The sequence below is a fragment of the Pecten maximus genome, chromosome 7, assembly GCF_902652985.1.
Source record: "Pecten maximus chromosome 7, xPecMax1.1, whole genome shotgun sequence".
NCBI lineage: Eukaryota > Metazoa > Mollusca > Bivalvia > Pectinida > Pectinidae > Pecten > Pecten maximus.
The window spans coordinates 10,570,917-10,590,096 of record NC_047021.1 but is presented as its reverse complement, the minus strand read 5'-3'; the positions used below and the strand labels follow the sequence as shown (position 1 = coordinate 10,590,096).

Here is a 19,180-nt window from a genome sequence, read left to right as displayed (position 1 = left end):
CTCCTACTAAAGTACTCTTCTGATTTCAACAAAACTTGGTATGCATGATCAGTATATCATGTAGTTGTTCATCCCATTTGTTTTACCATTTTTTTGTTCAGTTCAAAGAATTTTTACTTTCAAATGGTGTTAATAATATCTAAGATGATGAAGAATACTTTGGAAATAAACAATTATTGTATGGTTTCATTAGACTTTGATATATGAGAGTCTGACTTTTCAAACCTGTTTTTCAGAATTTGGCCCATAGAGGTCAGCACTGGACATTGTTACAGAATGCCTGTCGGTCACTATGGAACTGTGCCCACACAGCCCTTCTGAGAGCTTTCTCACCTAATTCTAATGTGGACGATGGCCTGCTGTCTATTGACCAGCTGCGTGGCCTGGTGTGGAGGCCATTTTACATGGCAGCAGATTGTGTACTGGACATGCTTTCTCAGTTCCAGCTCGATCTGGAGGCACACGCTAACAAGGTAGATCTAAATATAGATATTCTATACAGCTAGTTGTCTGTAGGAAGCTGTTAGGGATACAAAAGGTTTACAATTACAACAAGGGTGGAAAACTCCATAAGTAACTGAAGTATACATCACTGTCGCTGAGAAAAAGTCTCTTCTAATTCAAATCTTGTCAGGAAGTACTAGTACATGGTTTTTGTTGGGGATGTTTTACACTACATGTTAGTAGTTATTTTGAGTATAGAAGGATCTTGTTTGACTAATTTGCAATTTTGTATGTTAAGGAGAAGAAGAAGAACCGTAAGCTTGGAGAGCTGTTTGAGTCGTGGACAGGGGAGGTGAAGGACGAGAAAGGAGGAGCCAATCTCAAGTTTGAGAATCCTCTTGACAACCTGAGCATCAGTGACCTACGCTGGGTGCGGAGGCTGGTGATGAGGGTCATGGAGCTTTTGTACTATGAACAGAAGTGGGAGAAACTAGTGGACATCGCTCTCAGGTTCAGCGCTCTGTCTAAGTTAGTATTTCATTTTATTCCATTACAACTTGATATGTATTTACTTAATATTATGGGAAGGATTTTGTTTTAATTTGAAATATAGTCTGAGGTATAAATTTTGACGAGGACACACAGTCATTGATCATCTCACAACACTCTGTTTATTCTGACACATTTGATAAGGGAAAAATAGTCAGTACAACAAATGCAAGCTTTCCCAGAATGTTTTCATTTAGAGAAGAAAATTGAGTTATGTTCAATGTTACTGGACAAAACACTCTTTGATGTTATAGTGACCGGTATGCTGAGCAGATCATGCCACTCCTGGTTCAGGCCCAGAGACAGCTAGAGGATCAAATCTATGAGCTGGGAGGAGAGATACCACCTCAGTCTCACATCAAACTCCTTATGCAGAGAATGAACGGTGTTATCACAGCCAAGAAGTACCTACACAGTCAACTGATTATCAGTAATGACAAACTACAATCCTCCACTATACAGCCTGGGGCACAGATTGACCCTCTCGGCCATGGCGCATACACAAGTAACACATTTTACTTTAACTACTATATCAGTATTTTTACTATTTATTAATTTCAATTCTGTAAGGAATTTTATGTACTGATTGTTACTTCCATCAGACAGTGCCCCTATCTCACTTCCTTATTGGTTCAATCTGATTAAATCAGCTGCTGTTACTACGCCTGAACATCTGAAGGTGCTCCAATTGGGGTCACGCTCAGGTGACCACAGTGACAATGAATGCTCACTATGTATTAACCAATCAGAGATGAGCTTTCCAAAGCCTTTGGTTGCATTTTGGGTAGCAACAAAAGATGCGACAAAGATGGCAGATTCAAATGAAGAGATAGGCAATTTTCAGTTTTCTTTCATAGAACGTTTGGACTGACATTGTTCCATCTGCGTGTGTCAATGTTTGAACAAAGACAAAAATACAAAGTATACACAAATGACAAAATCTGTGTGATTTCCTGGGAGTCGTCACTGCCATATTATTTTTAGCTCTGTTTGATTTCTCTCGGATATCTTATCATGACTAAGCATACCTTCATGACAAATATCTAAGCGCAGGACAGATTTTGCCTGCAGCTATGTGATTGGCTAATTGAAAAGTCACCTGAACGTGACCCTGACCTTCATACAATGTATGTTCAGGCTGAGTACATAGTAAACGTAGTCATGTAACAGCTGATTTTAATCAGATTGTTTTTGGTTGTTCTTGAATCAATGCAACCAGTCCTCATTGAATGTTTTCAGACTTAAGTTTACCTGGTATATAGTTGTTAATTTTCTATTGATCAATATGATTGGCTAAATAGACACCAATAATATTTATGTATTAACAATCGGGATACCACACCTGTATAATATCGTATACATTGTAATTGTGACTGGTGTTAAGCACTTAATACTGTATATAAAATCTGTCTTATGTCTTGAAGTTTTTATTTGATTTATGAAACAGGACCTGTAGCTAGTGTTTCTGTACTGTATAGTTGTAGTATTTGATTATTAGGGAATTGAATTTCACTTTATTCAATCATTGAAGATTGCATGAAAATAAAAACCCAGGAAATATTTATATACATGAAGAATGAAGACTGTTTAGAAGGTCCAACTTGGACAACCACAACATATTACCTCCATGAAAAACAACTAACAGTGCACTATCCTGTGTTGTAGGTGAGGATGGTAAAAGGAACGTGTCCGTGCCCTTAGATGTACCACACAGCCTGTCTGTACTGAGAAGTGTGTTTGATAAATCCCAGTACACCTGTCATGCCCTCCAACACAGTCGACGCCTCTTGGTCCTCTACCTGGCAGGACAGCAGAACTGTAAGTTACAAAGGATTGTGTCTTATCCCATGTCAATACTTTGTCTCACTCAAAGCTCTCACTGATCTACGATCTCTCACTATCTGTCAAACAAATACTTTGTCTCACTCAAAGCTCTTACTGATCTACGGTCTCTCACTATCTGTCAAACAAATACTTTGTCTCACTCAAAGCTCTCACTGATCTACAGTCTCTCACTATCTGTCAAACACATACTTTGTCTCACACAAAGCTCTCTCTGTGTGTCTCACACAAAGCTTTGTCTGTGTGTCTCACACAAAGCTCTGTCTGTGTGTCTCACACAAAGCTCTGTCTGTGTGTCTCACACAAAGCTCTGTCTGTGTGTCTCACACAAAGTTCTCTGTGTCTTACACAAAGCTATCTATATGTCTCACATAGTTATCTGTGTGTCTCACACAAAACTATCTATGTGTCTCAAGCAAAGCTCTTACTGGCCTCACCTCTCGAATATTTACAAAAATTTTCATGTTTCACACTAATTTTGCATGTTTTAAAAATTTCAACTGTCTCAGATATTTCACCAATTTTACAAATTTCTCTCAGGCCTTAGCTGTCTTACAATGTACTTAAATCTCCAATCTGTCTAAAATATCTTAATAGTCAAATAGTTTTCTCGTTTGTCTTATCATAAATTTCTGCCCGATCATCATAGTGTCTGTAACACTAAAAGTTTCAGAGGTAGAGTTTACCAGATGAAGCCACATCGTTAGTTAATACACTTACAAACTTGTTTATTTTGTTCACAGCGAGTGACTTACCCTTGAGTCGCCAGGTATCCAAAGTGGAGTTTACCCCCAACACAGCGCGTCCTCAGCCCACCATGCCCCTAGATATCAGCCACGAGGAATACCTACATATTGACGACGTCCAGACCTCATGCATGCCTCGATCACAACTGGGTACTGTCATCTCATCATACGAGAAGACCATAGGTAAGATCCTGTAAATTAACTAGAGCTGTGGAGGATGAAATAATAAACATTCATAGTATACTGAAATGATAATAAATAAATGCAACTTCATGGTTTAATTAAATAATGTATTTGTGAGCAAATTACCTAAATGTGAAATGCGGTAGTTAACTTTGAATATTGGACCATCTGTCCTCAAATTTTGTGAAGTTTTTAACAAGTGAGGAGTTCATTAGGCCGCCATCAATAAGGGTACCCTTATGATCACAATGTTGGAATAACGACTGTTGTCAGACCGATCCTTAATATTGTGTTTGTCCTCCATGCACAGCTATAGCATCTCAAATTCTGCAGTGTGTGGAGTTCATAAGGCCATGGATAGGCCATGGATAGGCCGTAGAGGAATGTTATTCCATTCCTCAGTAAGTCATTGGCCAATTGGGGGAGGTTAATTGGAATATTTGGCTGATTCAAACTCTTCTGTCAAATTCATGCTACAAGTGTTCAAATTGGGAAAAATCAGGGCTTTATGGAAGCCATTCAATAGAGATTATGTTCTGGGTTGCAAGAAAATCCCTTCAAACTAAAAAAATCCCATCAAACTCAATGTGTGGTCCGGCATAATCCTGCTGAATAGCACAACATAAGGCCTTGGGATCGACATAAGGCCTTGGATTCTAGTAAATGATCACTTCACTAAATGTGCCTTTAACCCATGAAAAAATCCCCCCCCCCCCCCCCCCCCCCCCCCCCTCTTATCACCGAACCGACAAGCATCTCCAAAACGCTGACCTCGACATTGGTACACACATTGATGACCAGCTGATTGAAATAATGTGATTTAAGACCTCCAACATCTCATTAGAAAACTTCTGGGCACATGTGCCGTCAATCATTGCATATGACGCGCTTGGCATTGCGTTGTCAGTGGCAAACCAATGTACTGGCTAGGTGAGCATCAATTTGATTCTCACAGTTTTTGGATGAATCCGACGGTTTGCATTACTAACAGTATTACATGCCATTTCCGTTGTCAATAATCATTGTCATGCAAGTGGGCAAGTGTAATGAACTGATGTTGACGTCTCGACGTTATACGTGGACATATAACTTAATGATTTATAGTCAATTTGTGAACTCCGAAGTGAGTAGTAACTTGTTGTTGAGTGCTGCTGTCCATAAGCATTGTGAGAGTCCGTCCTGAAAGTGAGATAGCCGTAGTATATTTGTTTTCTTTATCCTTTCAGTTTATTTGTACATAATGGTTAATTGATAGATACTACAGTGTCACTTTATTAGTTGCTTGAGGAATATGTTGCATAAATAATTTTCACTTTAAAATGTTTTACCAAGAAAATGTATTACAACAATGTTGTTTCCTTTCAGAAATGTTGATAGCTAAGAACCAGCGAGGTCTAGCAGCCCAGGCGATGCATGAGTTGGGAAATCTCCAGTACCACTCATCAAACATCAGGTTTGTATAGCGTAGATCTGTCACTGACTCAATTCATATCAATTTACGGTGATAGGTCAGTATTCCTGTGATGTCTGTAGGTCAGTGTTCCTGTGATGTTGTCTGTAGGTCAGTATTCCAATGATGTTGTCTGTAGGTCAGTATTCCAGTGATGTTGTCTGTAGGTCAGTATTCCTGTGATGTTGTCTGTAGGTCAGTATTCCTGTGATGTTGTCTGTAGGTCAGTATTCCAGTGATGTCTGTAGGTCAGTATTCCAATGATGTTGTCTGTAGGTCAGTATTCCAGTGATGTTGTCTGTAGGTCAGTATTCCTGTGATGTTGTCTGTAGGTCAGTATTCCAGTGATGTTGTCTGTAGGTCAGTATTCCTGTGATGTTGTCTGTAGGTCAGTATTCCTGTGATGTTGTCTGTAGGTCAGTATTCCAGTGATGTTGTCTGTAGGTCAGTATTCCTGTGATGTTGTCTGTAGGTCAGTATTCCTGTGATGTTGTCTGTAGGTCAGTATTCCTGTGATGTTGTCTGTAGGTCAATATTCCAGTGATGTTGTCTGTAGGTCAGTATTCCAGTGATGTTGTCTGTAGGTCAGTATTCCAGTGATGTTGTCTGTAGGTCAGTATTCCAGTGATGTTGTCTGTAGGTCAGTATTCCTTTGATGTTGTCTGTAGGTCAGTATTCCAGTGATGTTGTCTGTAGGTCAGTATTCCTGTGATGTTGTCTGTAGGTCAGTATTCCTGTGATGTTGTCTGTAGGTCAGTATTCCAGTGATGTTGTCTGTAGGTCAGTATTCCTGTGATGTTGTCTGTAGGTCAGTATTCCAGTGATGTCTGTAGGTCAGTATTCCAATGATGTTGTCTGTAGGTCAGTATTCCAGTGATGTTGTCTGTAGGTCAGTATTCCAGTGATGTTGTCTGTAGGTCAGTATTCCAGTGATGTCTGTAGGTCAGTATTCCAGTGATGTCTGTAGGTCAGTATTCCAATGATGTCTGTAGGTCAGTATTCCTGTGATGTTGTCTGTATTCCAGTGATGTTGTCTGTAGGTCAGTATTCCAGTGATGTTGTCTGTAGGTCAGTATTCCTGTGATGTTGTCTGTAGGTCAGTATTCCTGTGATGTTGTCTGTAGGTCAGTATTCCTGTGATGTTGTCTGTAGGTCAGTATTCCAGTGATGTTGTCTGTAGGTCAGTATTCCAGTGATGTTGTCTGTAGGTCAGTATTCCTGTGATGTAATCTGTAGGTCAGTATTCCAGTGATGTTGTCTGTAGGTCAGTATTCCTGTGATGTTGTCTGTAGGTCAGTATTCCTGTGATGTTGTCTGTAGGTCAGTATTCCAGTGATGTTGTCTGTAGGTCAGTGTTCCAGTGATGTTGTCTGTAGGTCAGTATTCCAGTGATGTTGTCTGTAGGTCAGTATTCCAGTGATGTTGTCTGTAGGTCAGTATTCCTGTGATGTTGTCTGTAGGTCAGTATTCCAGTGATGTTGTCTGTAGGTCAGTATTCCAGTGATGTTGTCTGTAGGTCAGTATTCCAGTGATGTTGTCTGTAGGTCAGTATTCCTGTGATGTTGTCTGTAGGTCAGTATTCCTGTGATGTTGTCTGTAGGTCAGTATTCCTGTGATGTTGTCTGTAGGTCAGTATTCCAGTGATGTTGTCTGTAGGTCAGTATTCCTGTGATGTTGTCTGTAGGTCAGTATTCCTGTGATGCTGTCTGTAGGTCAGTATTCCAATGATGTTGTCTGTAGGTCAGTATTCCAGTGATGTTGTCTGTATGTCAGTATTCCTGTGATGTCTGTAGGTCAGTATTCCTGTGATGTTGTCTGTAGGTCAGTATTCCAGTGATGTTGTCTGTAGGTTAGTATTCCAATGATGTTGTCTGTAGGTCAGTATTCCTGTGATGTTGTCTGTAGGTCAGTATTCCAATGATGTTGTCTGTAGGTCAGTATTCCAGTGATGTTGTCTGTAGGTCAGTATTCCAGTGATGTTGTCTGTAGGTTAGTATTCCAATGATGTTGTCTGTAGGTCAGTATTCCTGTGATGTTGTCTGTAGGTCAGTATTCCTGTGATGTTGTCTGTAGGTCAGTATTCCAGTGATGTTGTCTGTAGGTCAGTATTCCTGTGATGTTGTCTGTAGGTTAGTGTTCCAGTGATGTTGTCTGTAGGTTAGTGTTCCAGTGATGTTGTCTGTAGGTCAGTATTCCAGTGATGTTGTCTGTAGGTCAGTATTCCAGTGATGTTGTCTGTAGGTCAGTGTTCCTGTGATGTAATCTGTAGGTCAGTGTTCCAGTGATGTTATCTGTAGGTCAGTATTCCAATGATGTTGTCTGTAGGTCAGTATTCCTGTGATGATGTCTGTAGGTCAGTATTCCTGTGATGATGTCTGTAGGTCGGTATTCCAGTGATGTTGTCTGTAGGTCAGTATTCCAGTGATGTTGTCTGTAGGTCAGTATTCCAGTGATGTTGTCTGTAGGTCAGTATTCCAGTGATGTTGTCTGTAGGTCAGTATTCCAGTGATGTTGTCTGTAGGTCAGTATTCCTGTGATGTTGTCTGTAGGTCAGTATTCCAGTGATGTTGTCTGTAGGTCAGTATTCCTGTGATGTTGTCTGTAGGTCAGTATTCCTGTGATGTTGTCTGTAGGTCAGTGTTCCAGTGATGTCTGTAGGTCAGTATTCCAGTGATGTTGTCTGTAGGTCAGTATTCCAATGATGTTGTCTGTAGGTCAGTATTCCAGTGATGTTGTCTGTAGGTTAGTGTTCCTGTGATGTTGTCTGTATTCCTGTGATGTTGTCTGTAGGTCAGTATTCCAGTGATGTTGTCTGTAGGTCAGTATTCCAGTGATGTTGTCTGTAGGTCAGTATTCCTGTGATGTTGTCTGTAGGTCAGTATTCCAATGATGTTGTCTGTAGGTCAGTATTCCAGTGATGTTGTCTGTAGGTCAGTATTCCTGTGATGTTGTCTGTAGGTCAGTATTCCAGTGATGTTGTCTGTAGGTCAGTATTCCAATGATGTTGTCTGTAGGTCAGTATTCCAGTGATGTTGTCTGTAGGTCAGTATTCCTGTGATGTTGTCTGTAGGTCAGTATTCCAGTGATGTTGTCTGTAGGTCAGTATTCCAGTGATGTTGTCTGTAGGTCAGTATTCCTGTGATGTTGTCTGTAGGTCAGTGTTCCAGTGATGTTGTCTGTAGGTCAGTATTCCAATGATGTTGTCTGTAGGTCAGTATTCCAGTGATGTTGTCTGTAGGTCAGTATTCCAGTGATGTTGTCTGTAGGTCAGTAGTTCCTGTGATGTTGTCTGTAGGTCAGTATTCCAATGATGTTGTCTGTAGGTCAGTATTCCAGTGATGTTGTCTGTAGGTCAGTATTCCAGTGATGTTGTCTGTAGGTCAGTATTCCTGTGATGTTGTCTGTAGGTCAGTATTCCAATGATGTTGTCTGTAGGTCAGTATTCCAGTGATGTTGTCTGTAGGTCAGTATTCCTGTGATGTTGTCTGTAGGTCAGTGTTCCATGATGTTGTCTGTAGGTCAGTATTCCATTGATGTTGTCTGTAGGTCAGTATTCCAGTGATGTTGTCTGTAGGTCAGTATTCCAGTGATGTTGTCTGTAGGTCAGTATTCCAGTGATGTTGTCTGTAGGTCAGTATTCCAATGATGTTGTCTGTAGGTCAGTATTCCAGTGATGTTGTCTGTAGGTCAGTATTCCAATGATGTTGTCTGTAGGTCAGTATTCCAGTGATGTTGTCTGTAGGTCAGTGTTCCATGATGTTGTCTGTAGGTCAGTATTCCAGTGATGTTGTCTGTAGGTCAGTATTCCAAGTGATGTTGTCTGTAGGTCAGTATTCCAGTGATGTTGTCTGTAGGTCAGTATTCCAGTGATGTTGTCTGTAGGTCAGTATTCCAGTGATGTTGTCTGTAGGTCAGTATTCCCTGTGATGTTGTCTGTAGGTCAGTATTCCAGTGATGTTGTCTGTAGGTCAGTATTCCAGTGATGTTGTCTGTAGGTCAGTATTCCTATGATGTTGTCTGTAGTCAGTATTCCGTATTCAATTATGTTGTCTGTAGGTCAGTATTCCTAATGATGTATGTCTGTATGTCAGTACTTCCAAGTGATTGTTGTCTGTAGTCAGGTATTCCTGTGATTGTCTGTAGGTCCAGTATTCCAGTTGATGTTGGTCTGTAGGTTCAGTAGTTCCACGTGATGTTGTCTGTAGGTCAGTATTCCTCTGTGATGGTTGTCTGTAGGTCAGTATTCCAGTGATGTTGTCTGTAGGTCGTATTCCAATGATGTTGTGCTGAGGTCAGGTATTCCATGTGATGTCTGTAGGTCAGTATTCCTAGTGATGTTGTCCTGTAGGTCCAGTATTCCTGTGATGTCTGTAGGTCAGTATTCCTGTGATGTTGTCTGTAGGTCAGTATTGTCCTAGTGATGTGTGTCTGTATGTCAGATTCCTAGTGATGTTGTCTGTAGGTCAGTATTCCATGATGTTGTCTGTAGGTCATATATTCCAATGATGTTGTCTGTAGGTCAGTATTCCTGTGATGTCTGTAGGTCAGTATTCCAATGATGTTGTCTGTAGGTCAGTATTCCTGTGATGTTGTCTGTAGGTCAGTATTCCTGTGGTGTTGTCTGTAGGTCAGTATTCCAGTGATGTTGTCTGTAGGTCAGTATTCCAGTGATGTCTGTAGGTCAGTATTCCTGTGATGTTGTCTGTAGGTCAGTATTCCAATGATGTTGTCTGTAGGTCAGTATTCCTGTGATGTTGTCTGTAGGTCAGTATTCCAATGATGTTGTCTGTAGGTCAGTATTCCAATGATGTCTGTAGGTCAGTATTCCAATGATGTTGTCTGTAGGTCAGTATTCCAATGATGTCTGTAGGTCAGTATTCCAATGATGTTGTCTGTAGGTCAGTATTCCTGTGATGTTGTCTGTAGGTCAGTATTCCTGTGGTGTTGTCTGTAGGTCAGTATTCCAGTGATGTTGTCTGTAGGTCAGTATTCCAGTGATGTCTGTAGGTCAGTATTCCTGTGATGTTGTCTGTAGGTCAGTATTCCAATGATGTTGTCTGTAGGTCAGTATTCCAGTGATGTCTGTAGGTCAGTATTCCAGTGATGTTGTCTGTAGGTCAGTATTCCTGTGATGTTGTCTGTAGGTCAGTGTTCCTGTGATGTTGTCTGTAGGTCAGTATTACTGTGATGTCTGTAGGTCAGTATTCCAGTGATGTTGTCTGTAGGTCAGTATTACTGTGATGTCTGTAGGTCAGTATTCCAGTGATGATGTCTGTAGGTCAGTATTCCTGTGATGTTGTCTGTAGGTCAGTATTCCAGTGATGTTGTCTGTAGGTCAGTATTCCTGTGATGTTGTCTGTAGGTCAGTATTCCTGTGATGTTGTCTGTAGGTCAGTATTCCTGTGATGTTGTCTGTAGGTCAGTATTCCAGTGATGTTGTCTGTAGGTCAGTATTCCTGTGATGCTGTCTGTAGGTCAGTATTCCAATGATGTTGTCTGTAGGTCAGTATTCCAGTGATGTTGTCTGTAGGTCAGTATTCCAGTGATGTTGTCTGTAGGTCAGTATTCCTGTGATGTTGTCTGTAGGTCAGTATTCCATGTGATGTTGTCTGTAGGTCAGTATTCCATGATGTTGTCTGTAGGTCAGTATTCCAGTGATGTTGTCTGTAGGTCAGTATTCCTGTGATGTTGTCTGTAGGTCAGTATTCCAGTGATGTTGTCTGTAGGTCAGTATTCCAGTGATGTTGTCTGTAGGTCAGTATTCCAGTGATGTTGTCTGTAGGTCAGTATTCCTGTGATGTTGTCTGTAGGTCAGTATTCCAGTGATGTTGTCTGTAGGTCAGTATTCCAGTGATGTTGTCTGTAGGTCAGTATTCCAGTGATGTTGTCTGTAGGTCAGTATTCCAGTGATGTCTGTAGGTCAGTATTCCAGTGATGTCTGTAGGTCAGTATTCCTGTGATGTTGTCTGTAGGTTAGTGTTCCAGTGATGTTGTCTGTAGGTCAGTATTCCTGTGATGTTGTCTGTAGGTCAGTATTCCAGTGATGTTGTCTGTAGGTCAGTATTCCTGTGATGTTGTCTGTAGGTCAGTATTCCAGGTGATGTTCTGTCTGTATGAGTCAGTGATTCCTGTGATGTTTCGTAGGGTATTCAGTGATGTGGGTCATCCAGTGATGTTGTCTGTAGTCAGTGATTCCAATGATGTTGTCTGTAGGTCAGTATTCCAGTGATGTTGTCTGTAGGTCAGTATTCCATTGATGTTGTCTGTAGGTCAGTATTCTGATGTCTTTTAGTCGTTTCCTGTATGTTGTCTGTAGGTCAGTATTCCTGTGATGTTGTCTGTAGGTCAGTATTCCAGTGATGTTGTAGGTCAGTATTCCTGTGAGTGGGGTGGTAGTTGTCTGTAGGTCAGTATTCCTATGTTGTTGTTCGTTTCTGTAGGTCGTATTCCAATGATGTTGTCTGTAGGTAGATCCATTGTAGGAATTCCTGTGATGTTGTCTGTAGGTCAGTATTCCTGTGATGTTGTCTGTAGGTCAGTATTCCAGTGATGTTGTCTGTAGGTCAGTATTCCTGTGATGTTGTCTGTAGGTCAGTATTCCAGTGATGTTGTCTGTAGGTCAGTATTCCAATGATGTTGTCTGTAGGTCAGTATTCCTGTGATGTCTGTAGGTCAGTATTCCAGTGATGTTGTCTGTAGGTCAGTATTCCTGTGATGTCTGTAGGTCAGTATTCCTGTGATGTTGTCTGTAGGTCAGTATTCCAGTGATGTTGTCTGTAGGTCAGTATTCCAGTGATGTTGTCTGTAGGTCAGTATTCCTATGATGTTGTCTGTAGGTCAGTATTCCTGTGATGTTGTCTGTAGGTCAGTATTCCTGTGATGTTGTCTGTAGGTCAGTATTCCAGTGATGTTGTGTGTAGGTCAGTATTCCAATGATGTTGTCTGTAGGTCAGTATTCCTGTGATGTCTGTAGGTCAGTATTCCAGTGATGTTGTCTGTAGGTCAGTGTTCCAGTGATGTTGTCTGTAAGTCAGTATTCCTGTGATGTCTGTAGGTCAGTATTCCAGTGATGTTGTCTGTAGGTCAGTATTCCAATGATGTTGTCTGTAGGTCAGTATTCCAATGATGTCTGTAGGTCAGTATTCCTGTGATGTTGTCTGTAGGTTAGTGTTCCTGTGATGTTGTCTGTAGGTCAGTATTCCTGTGATGTTGTCTGTAGGTCAGTATTCCAATGATGTTGTCTGTAGGTCAGTATTCCAGTGATGTTGTCTGTAGGTCAGTATTCCTGTGATGTTGTCTGTAGGTCAGTGTTCCTGTGATGTTGTCTGTAGGTCAGTATTCCATTGATGTTGTCTGTAGGTCAGTATTCCAGTGATGTTGTCTGTAGGTCAGTATTCCTGTGATGTTGTCTGTAGGTCAGTATTCCAATGATGTTGTCTGTAGGTCAGTATTCCAATGATGTTGTCTGTAGGTCAGTATTCCAATGATGTTGTCTGTAGGTCAGTATTCCAATGATGTTATCTGTATGTCAGTATTCCAGTGATGTTGTCTGTAGGTCAGTATTCCTGTGATGTCTGTAGGTCAGTATTCCAGTGATGTTGTCTGTAGGTCAGTGTTCCAATGATGTTGTCTGTAGGTCAGTATTCCAGTGATGTTGTCTGTAGGTCAGTGTTCCAATGATGTTGTCTGTAGGTCAGTATTCCAGTGATGTTGTCTGTAGGTCAGTATTCCTGTGATGTTGTCTGTAGGTCAGTATTCCAGTGATGTCTGTAGGTCAGTATTCCTGTGATGTTGTCTGTAGGTCAGTATTCCTATGATGTTGTCTGTAGGTCAGTATTCCAATGATGTTGTCTGTAGGTCAGTATTCCTGTGATGTTGTCTGTAGGTCAGTATTCCTGTGATGTTGTCTGTAGGTCAGTATTCCAGTGATGTTGTCTGTAGGTCAGTATTCCTGTGATGTTGTCTGTAGGTCAGTATTCCAGTGATGTTGTCTGTAGGTCAGTATTCCAATGATGTTGTCTGTAGGTCAGTATTCCTGTGATGTCTGTAGGTCAGTATTCCAGTGATGTTGTCTGTAGGTCAGTATTCCTGTGATGTCTGTAGTTCAGTATTCCTGTGATGTTGTCTGTAGGTCAGTATTCCAGTGATGTTGTCTGTAGGTCAGTATTCCAGTGATGTTGTCTGTAGGTCAGTATTCCTATGATGTTGTCTGTAGGTCAGTATTCCTGTGATGTTGTCTGTAGGTCAGTATTCCTGTGATGTTGTCTGTAGGTCAGTATTCCAGTGATGTTGTCTGTAGGTCAGTATTCCAATGATGTTGTCTGTAGGTCAGTATTCCTGTGATGTCTGTAGGTCAGTATTCCAGTGATGTTGTCTGTAGGTCAGTGTTCCAGTGATGTTGTCTGTAAGTCAGTATTCCTGTGATGTCTGTAGGTCAGTATTCCAGTGATGTTGTCTGTAGGTCAGTATTCCAATGATGTTGTCTGTAGGTCAGTATTCCAATGATGTCTGTAGGTCAGTATTCCTGTGATGTTGTCTGTAGGTCAGTATTCCAGTGATGTTGTCTGTAGGTCAGTATTCCTATGATGTTGTCTGTAGGTCAGTATTCCTGTGATGTTGTCTGTAGGTCAGTATTCCAGTGATGTTGTCTGTAGGTCAGTATTCCAATGATGTTGTCTGTAGGTCAGTATTCCTGTGATGTCTGTAGGTCAGTATTCCAGTGATGTTGTCTGTAGGTCAGTGTTCCAGTGATGTTGTCTGTAGGTCAGTATTCCTGTGATGTCTGTAGGTCAGTATTCCAGTGATGTTGTCTGTAGGTCAGTATTCCAATGATGTTGTCTGTAGGTCAGTATTCCAATGATGTCTGTAGGTCAGTATTCCTGTGATGTTGTCTGTAGGTCAGTATTCCAATGATGTTGTCTGTAGGTCAGTATTCCTGTGATGTCTGTAGGTCAGTGTTCCTGTGATGTTGTCTGTAGGTCAGTGTTCCAATGATGTTGTCTGTAGGTCAGTATTCTAGTGGTACTGTCAGTGTTCCAATGATGTTGTCTGTAGGTCAGTATTCCAGTGATGTTGTCTGTAGGTCAGTATTCCTGTGATGTTGTCTGTAGGTCAGTATTCCAATGATGTTGTCTGTAGGTCAGTATTCCAGTGTTGTCTGTAGGTCAGTATTCCAATGATGTTGTCTGTAGGTCAGTATTCCAGTGATGTTGTCTGTAGGTCAGTGTTCCAGTGATGTTGTCTGTAGGTCAGTATTCCTGTGATGTCTGTAGGTCAGTATTCCAGTGATGTTGTCTGTAGGTCAGTATTCCTGTGATGTTGTCTGTAGGTCAGTATTCCAATGATGTTGTCTGTAGGTCAGTATTCCAGTGATGTTGTCTGTAGGTCAGTATTCCAATGATGTTGTCTGTAGGTCAGTATTTCTGTGATGTTGTCTGTAGGTCAGTATTCCAGTGATGTTGTCTGTAGGTCAGTATTCCAGTGATGTTGTCTGTAGGTCAGTATTCCAGTGATGTTGTCTGTAGGTCAGTATTCCAGTGATGTTGTCTGTAGGTCAGTGTTCCAGTGATGTTGTCTGTAGGTCAGTATTCCAGTGATGTTATCTGTAGGTCAGTATTCCAGTGATGTTGTCTGTAGGTTAGTATTCCAGTGATGTTGTCTGTAGGTCAGTATTCCTGTGATGTTGTCTGTAGGTCAGTATTCCTGTGATGTTGTCTGTAGGTCAGTATTCCAATGATGTTGTCTGTAGGTCAGTATTCCAGTGATGTTGTCTGTAGGTCAGTGTTCCAGTGATGTTGTCCGTAGGTCAGTATTCCAGTGATGTTGTCTGTAGGTCAGTATTCCAGTGATGTTGTCTGTAGGTCAGTATTCCTGTGATGTTGTCTGTAGGTCAGTATTCCTGTGATGTTGTCTGTAGGTCAGTATTCCTGTGATGTTGTCTGTAGGTCAGTATTCCTGTGATGTTGTCTGTAGGTCAGTATTCCAATGATGTTATCTGTAGGTCAGTATTCCTGTGATGTTGTCTGTAGGTCAGTATTCCAGTGATGTTGTCTGTAGGTCAGTATTCCAGTGATGTTGTCTGTAGGTCAGTATTCCAGTGATGTTGTCTGTAGGTCAGTATTCCAGTGATGTTGTCTGTAGGTCAGTATTCCAATGATGTTGTCTGTAGGTCAGTATTCCTGTGATGTTGTCTGTAGGTCAGTATTCCTGTGATGTTGTCTGTAGGTCAGTATTCCAGTGATGTTGTCTGTAGGTCAGTATTCCAATGATGTTGTCTGTAGGTCAGTGTTCCAGTGATGTTGTCTGTAGGTCAGTATTCCTGTGATGTTGTCTGTAGGTCAGTATTCCAGTGTTGTCTGTAGGTCAGTATTCCAGTGATGTTGTCTGTAGGTCAGTATTCCAGTGATGTCTGTAGGTCAGTATTCCTGTGATGTTGTCTGTAGGTCAGTATTCCAGTGATGTTGTCTGTAGGTCAGTGATGTTGTCTGTAGGTCAGTATTCCAGTGATGATGTCTGTAGGTCAGTATTCCTGTGATGTTGTCTGTATTCCTGTGATGTTGTCTGTAGGTCAGTATTCCAGTGATGTTGTCTGTAGGTCAGTATTCCAGTGATGTTGTCTGTAGGTCAGTATTCCTGTGATGTTGTCTGTAGGTCAGTATTCCAATGATGTTGTCTGTAGGTCAGTATTCCAGTGATGTTGTCTGTAGGTCAGTATTCCAGTGATGTTGTCTGTAGGTCAGTATTCCTGTGATGTTGTCTGTAGGTCAGTATTCCTGTGATGTCTGTAGGTCAGTATTCCTGTGATGTTGTCTATAGGTCAGTATTCCAGTGATGTTGTCTGTAGGTCAGTGATGTTGTCTGTAGGTCAGTATTCCAATGATGTTGTCTGTAGGTCAGTATTCCAGTGATGTTGTCTGTAGGTCAGTATTCCTGTGATGTCTGTAGGTCAGTATTCCTGTGATGTTGTCTGTAGGTCAGTATTCCTGTGATGTTGTCTGTAGGTCAGTATTCCTGTGATGTTGTCTGTAGGTCAGTATTCCAATGATGTTGTCTGTAGGTCAGTATTCCAGTGATGTTGTCTGTAGGTCAGTATTCCAATGATGTTGTCTGTAGGTCAGTATTCCTGTGATGTTGTCTGTAGGTCAGTATTCCTGTGATGTCTGTAGGTCAGTATTCCAATGATGTCTGTAGGTCAGTATTCCAGTGATGTCTGTAGGTCAGTATTCCAGTACTAATTCCTAATCTACCTTCGGGTACATATTTCTACAGCCATTGATGTATTGATGTTTACAGGTTGGCGTACCAGTGGTGGGCAGAGTCCCTGGACTACACACTCAACACGTCCAATGCTCTCCATACCTGGCGTGAACTCTTCAATAAGAGTACTGATATCAGCTCTGATATGTTACAGCACTGTGGTCTATGGGGCTGTGTACTAGGGGGCGTCCTGGCCTCCAAGATTGCTCAGTAAGTATGATGTCATGATGTGTATGGCATTATGGGAATGTGTTTGTTGGGATGAGAATCTGGTGTTAGATATGCTTCAGATGTGATTGGAGATACACTATACTTTTCCTATATGAATTTGAATATGATATCCTATGCCATGGCATAGTGGCCGCTGACAGGGATTAGTCCTGAACCCCTGAATAGATTTTGATGAATTTGATCTGAAGCATTATTGGGCAAAGCAGACATGATACAGGGCCTTGTTTTAATGTATTAGAGACATTATAATTGTGTGGTCCACAGGTATATCCTGACACAGGGCCTTGTTTTAATGTATTAGAGACATTATAATTGTGTTGTCCACAGGTAAATCCTGACACAGGGCCTTGTTTTAATGTATTAGAGACATTATAATTGTGTGGTCCACAGGTATATCCTGACACAGGGCCTTGTTTTATTGTATTAGAGACATTATAATTGTGTTGTCCACAGGTATATCCTGACACAGGGCCTTGCTTTAATGTATTAGAGACATTATAATTGTGTGGTCCACAGGTATATCCTGACACAGGGCCTTGTTTTGATGTATTAGAGACATTATAATTGTGTTGTCCACAGGTATATCCTGACACAGGGCCTTGTTTTAATGTATTAGAGACATTATAATTGTGTTGTCCACAGGTATATCCTGACACAGGGCCTTGTTTTAATGTATTAGAGACATTATAATTGTGTTGTCCACAGGTAAATCCTGACACAGGGCCTTGTTTTAATGTATTAGAGACATTATAATTGTGTGGTCCACAGGTATATCCTGACACAGGGCCTTGTTTTAATGTATTAGAGACATTATAATTGTGTTGTCCACAGGTATATCCTGACACAGGGCCTTGTTTTAATGTATTAGAGACATTATAATTGTGTTGTCCACAGGTATTTCCTGACACAGGGCCTTGTTTTAATGTATTAGAGACATTATAATTGTGTGGTCCACAGGTATATCCTGACACAGGGCCTTGTTTTAATGTATTAGAGACATTATAATTGTGTTGTCCACAGGTATTTCCTGACACAGGACCTTGTTTTAATGTATTAGAGACATTATAATTGTGTTGTCCACAGGTATATCCTGACACAGGGCCTTGTTTTAATGTATTAGAGACATTATGGTTGTGTGGTCCACAGGTAAATCATGACACAGGGCCTTGTTTTAATGTATTAGAGATATTATAATTGTGTTGTCCACAGGTAAATCCTGACACAGGGCCTTGTTTTAATGTATTAGAGACATTATAATTGTGTTGTCCACAGGTATATCCTGACACAGGACCTTGGTCTGCGTATGGAGTGCTGTTTCCTGTCTGGGTACTTCTTCAAGGTATCACTTTTATTTGTCTTAATTTATGTAGATATTTATGAGTAAATTTACAATATAGCGAGGAGAACATGTTGATGCTTGGCCTTAAAAACTGACCTTCATTATTACATGTAAGAGTCTGGAGGAACCATAGAATGACAAATTAAAAATAGTTACATACCAGTAAAGTCAATACATTAGAAGTCTGTACAATCATGATCTAAAATTTGACAGTAAATTATTAAGACAGTATGAAGAGTGTAAACAATTTGAAAGTGAACCAATAAAATTTGTAGACTTTCACTATTTAACAGACTATCGTTACAACATAGATATTTAAAACAAAATTCCTACAAAACACAATTTGTACTCATTATGAACATTGTGCTATATGATATAATTCTGCTGTCAGGCCCTGTTCCGGTCCTCACTACCCCACCCCACTGCAGACCGTGATTATGCTATGTACGAAGTAGGAGAAGGTTGTGAGGTCACAAACCTTGTCCCAGGGATCGATCTCCTCTCAGACAAGTTCCGCATGGATGGACGCACCCTGGTCTCTTGTCTTCGCTGGACATCAGAGGAACTGGCAAGAGGCAGACACAACCTCTTTGTAAGGACTTGTATTTTGTATTTATAGTAGAATTAATGAAGTACATGGCATTATAATGTATGAATATTTGTTGATCATTCAGTCAATGTTTTTTAATGTTTCTGATTGTCTTTAAGTGTGGTCCTGTTGTATAGGTCTGTACACATATTACTTGTACCCTACGGCTGATTCTCCACCCTACAGGTTCTACCACTGCTGACTCTGTACCTACACTTCACCACCTTTGTGTGCCGTGACCTCCAGCGTTCTGTGGATGGCCGTATCCTGAAGGTGCGAATCCTCACAGACATGTCACTCTTTACCGAGGCGATGATCACCCTCCAGCGACTCCTACATGGGGAGCGACTCCCACATACTGGTGATAGTAACTTCCGTCAGGTGGAGTCCAAGATGAAGTCTGTGATGTTTAACACAGCCAAGCCTATCACAGAGCCAGCTAACATGAAGGTAAGTAAGCCATGGCCTGATGTTAGTTAATATGGTGTATTGAAATAAAAATATAGTTCTCTAAGCCTTAAACTAACAGTAAACCAAAGTCTTCTACAAAG

The 19,180-nt window shown here is 41.0% G+C and overlaps 1 protein-coding gene across 1 annotated transcript in view; it reads left to right on the top strand.

Moving 5' to 3' along the window:
• Window positions 1-19,180, top strand: part of LOC117331569 (cilia- and flagella-associated protein 54-like) — an 85,121-nt gene that overhangs the window by 31,838 nt on the left and 34,103 nt on the right. Inside the window, 10 exon segments of the mRNA XM_033890361.1 lie at window positions 237-473; window positions 743-972; window positions 1,248-1,498; window positions 2,659-2,811; window positions 3,579-3,764; window positions 5,130-5,217; window positions 16,507-16,680; window positions 17,974-18,040; window positions 18,432-18,632; window positions 18,816-19,079. Of these exon segments, the coding sequence (XP_033746252.1) occupies window positions 237-473; window positions 743-972; window positions 1,248-1,498; window positions 2,659-2,811; window positions 3,579-3,764; window positions 5,130-5,217; window positions 16,507-16,680; window positions 17,974-18,040; window positions 18,432-18,632; window positions 18,816-19,079 (1,851 nt within the window).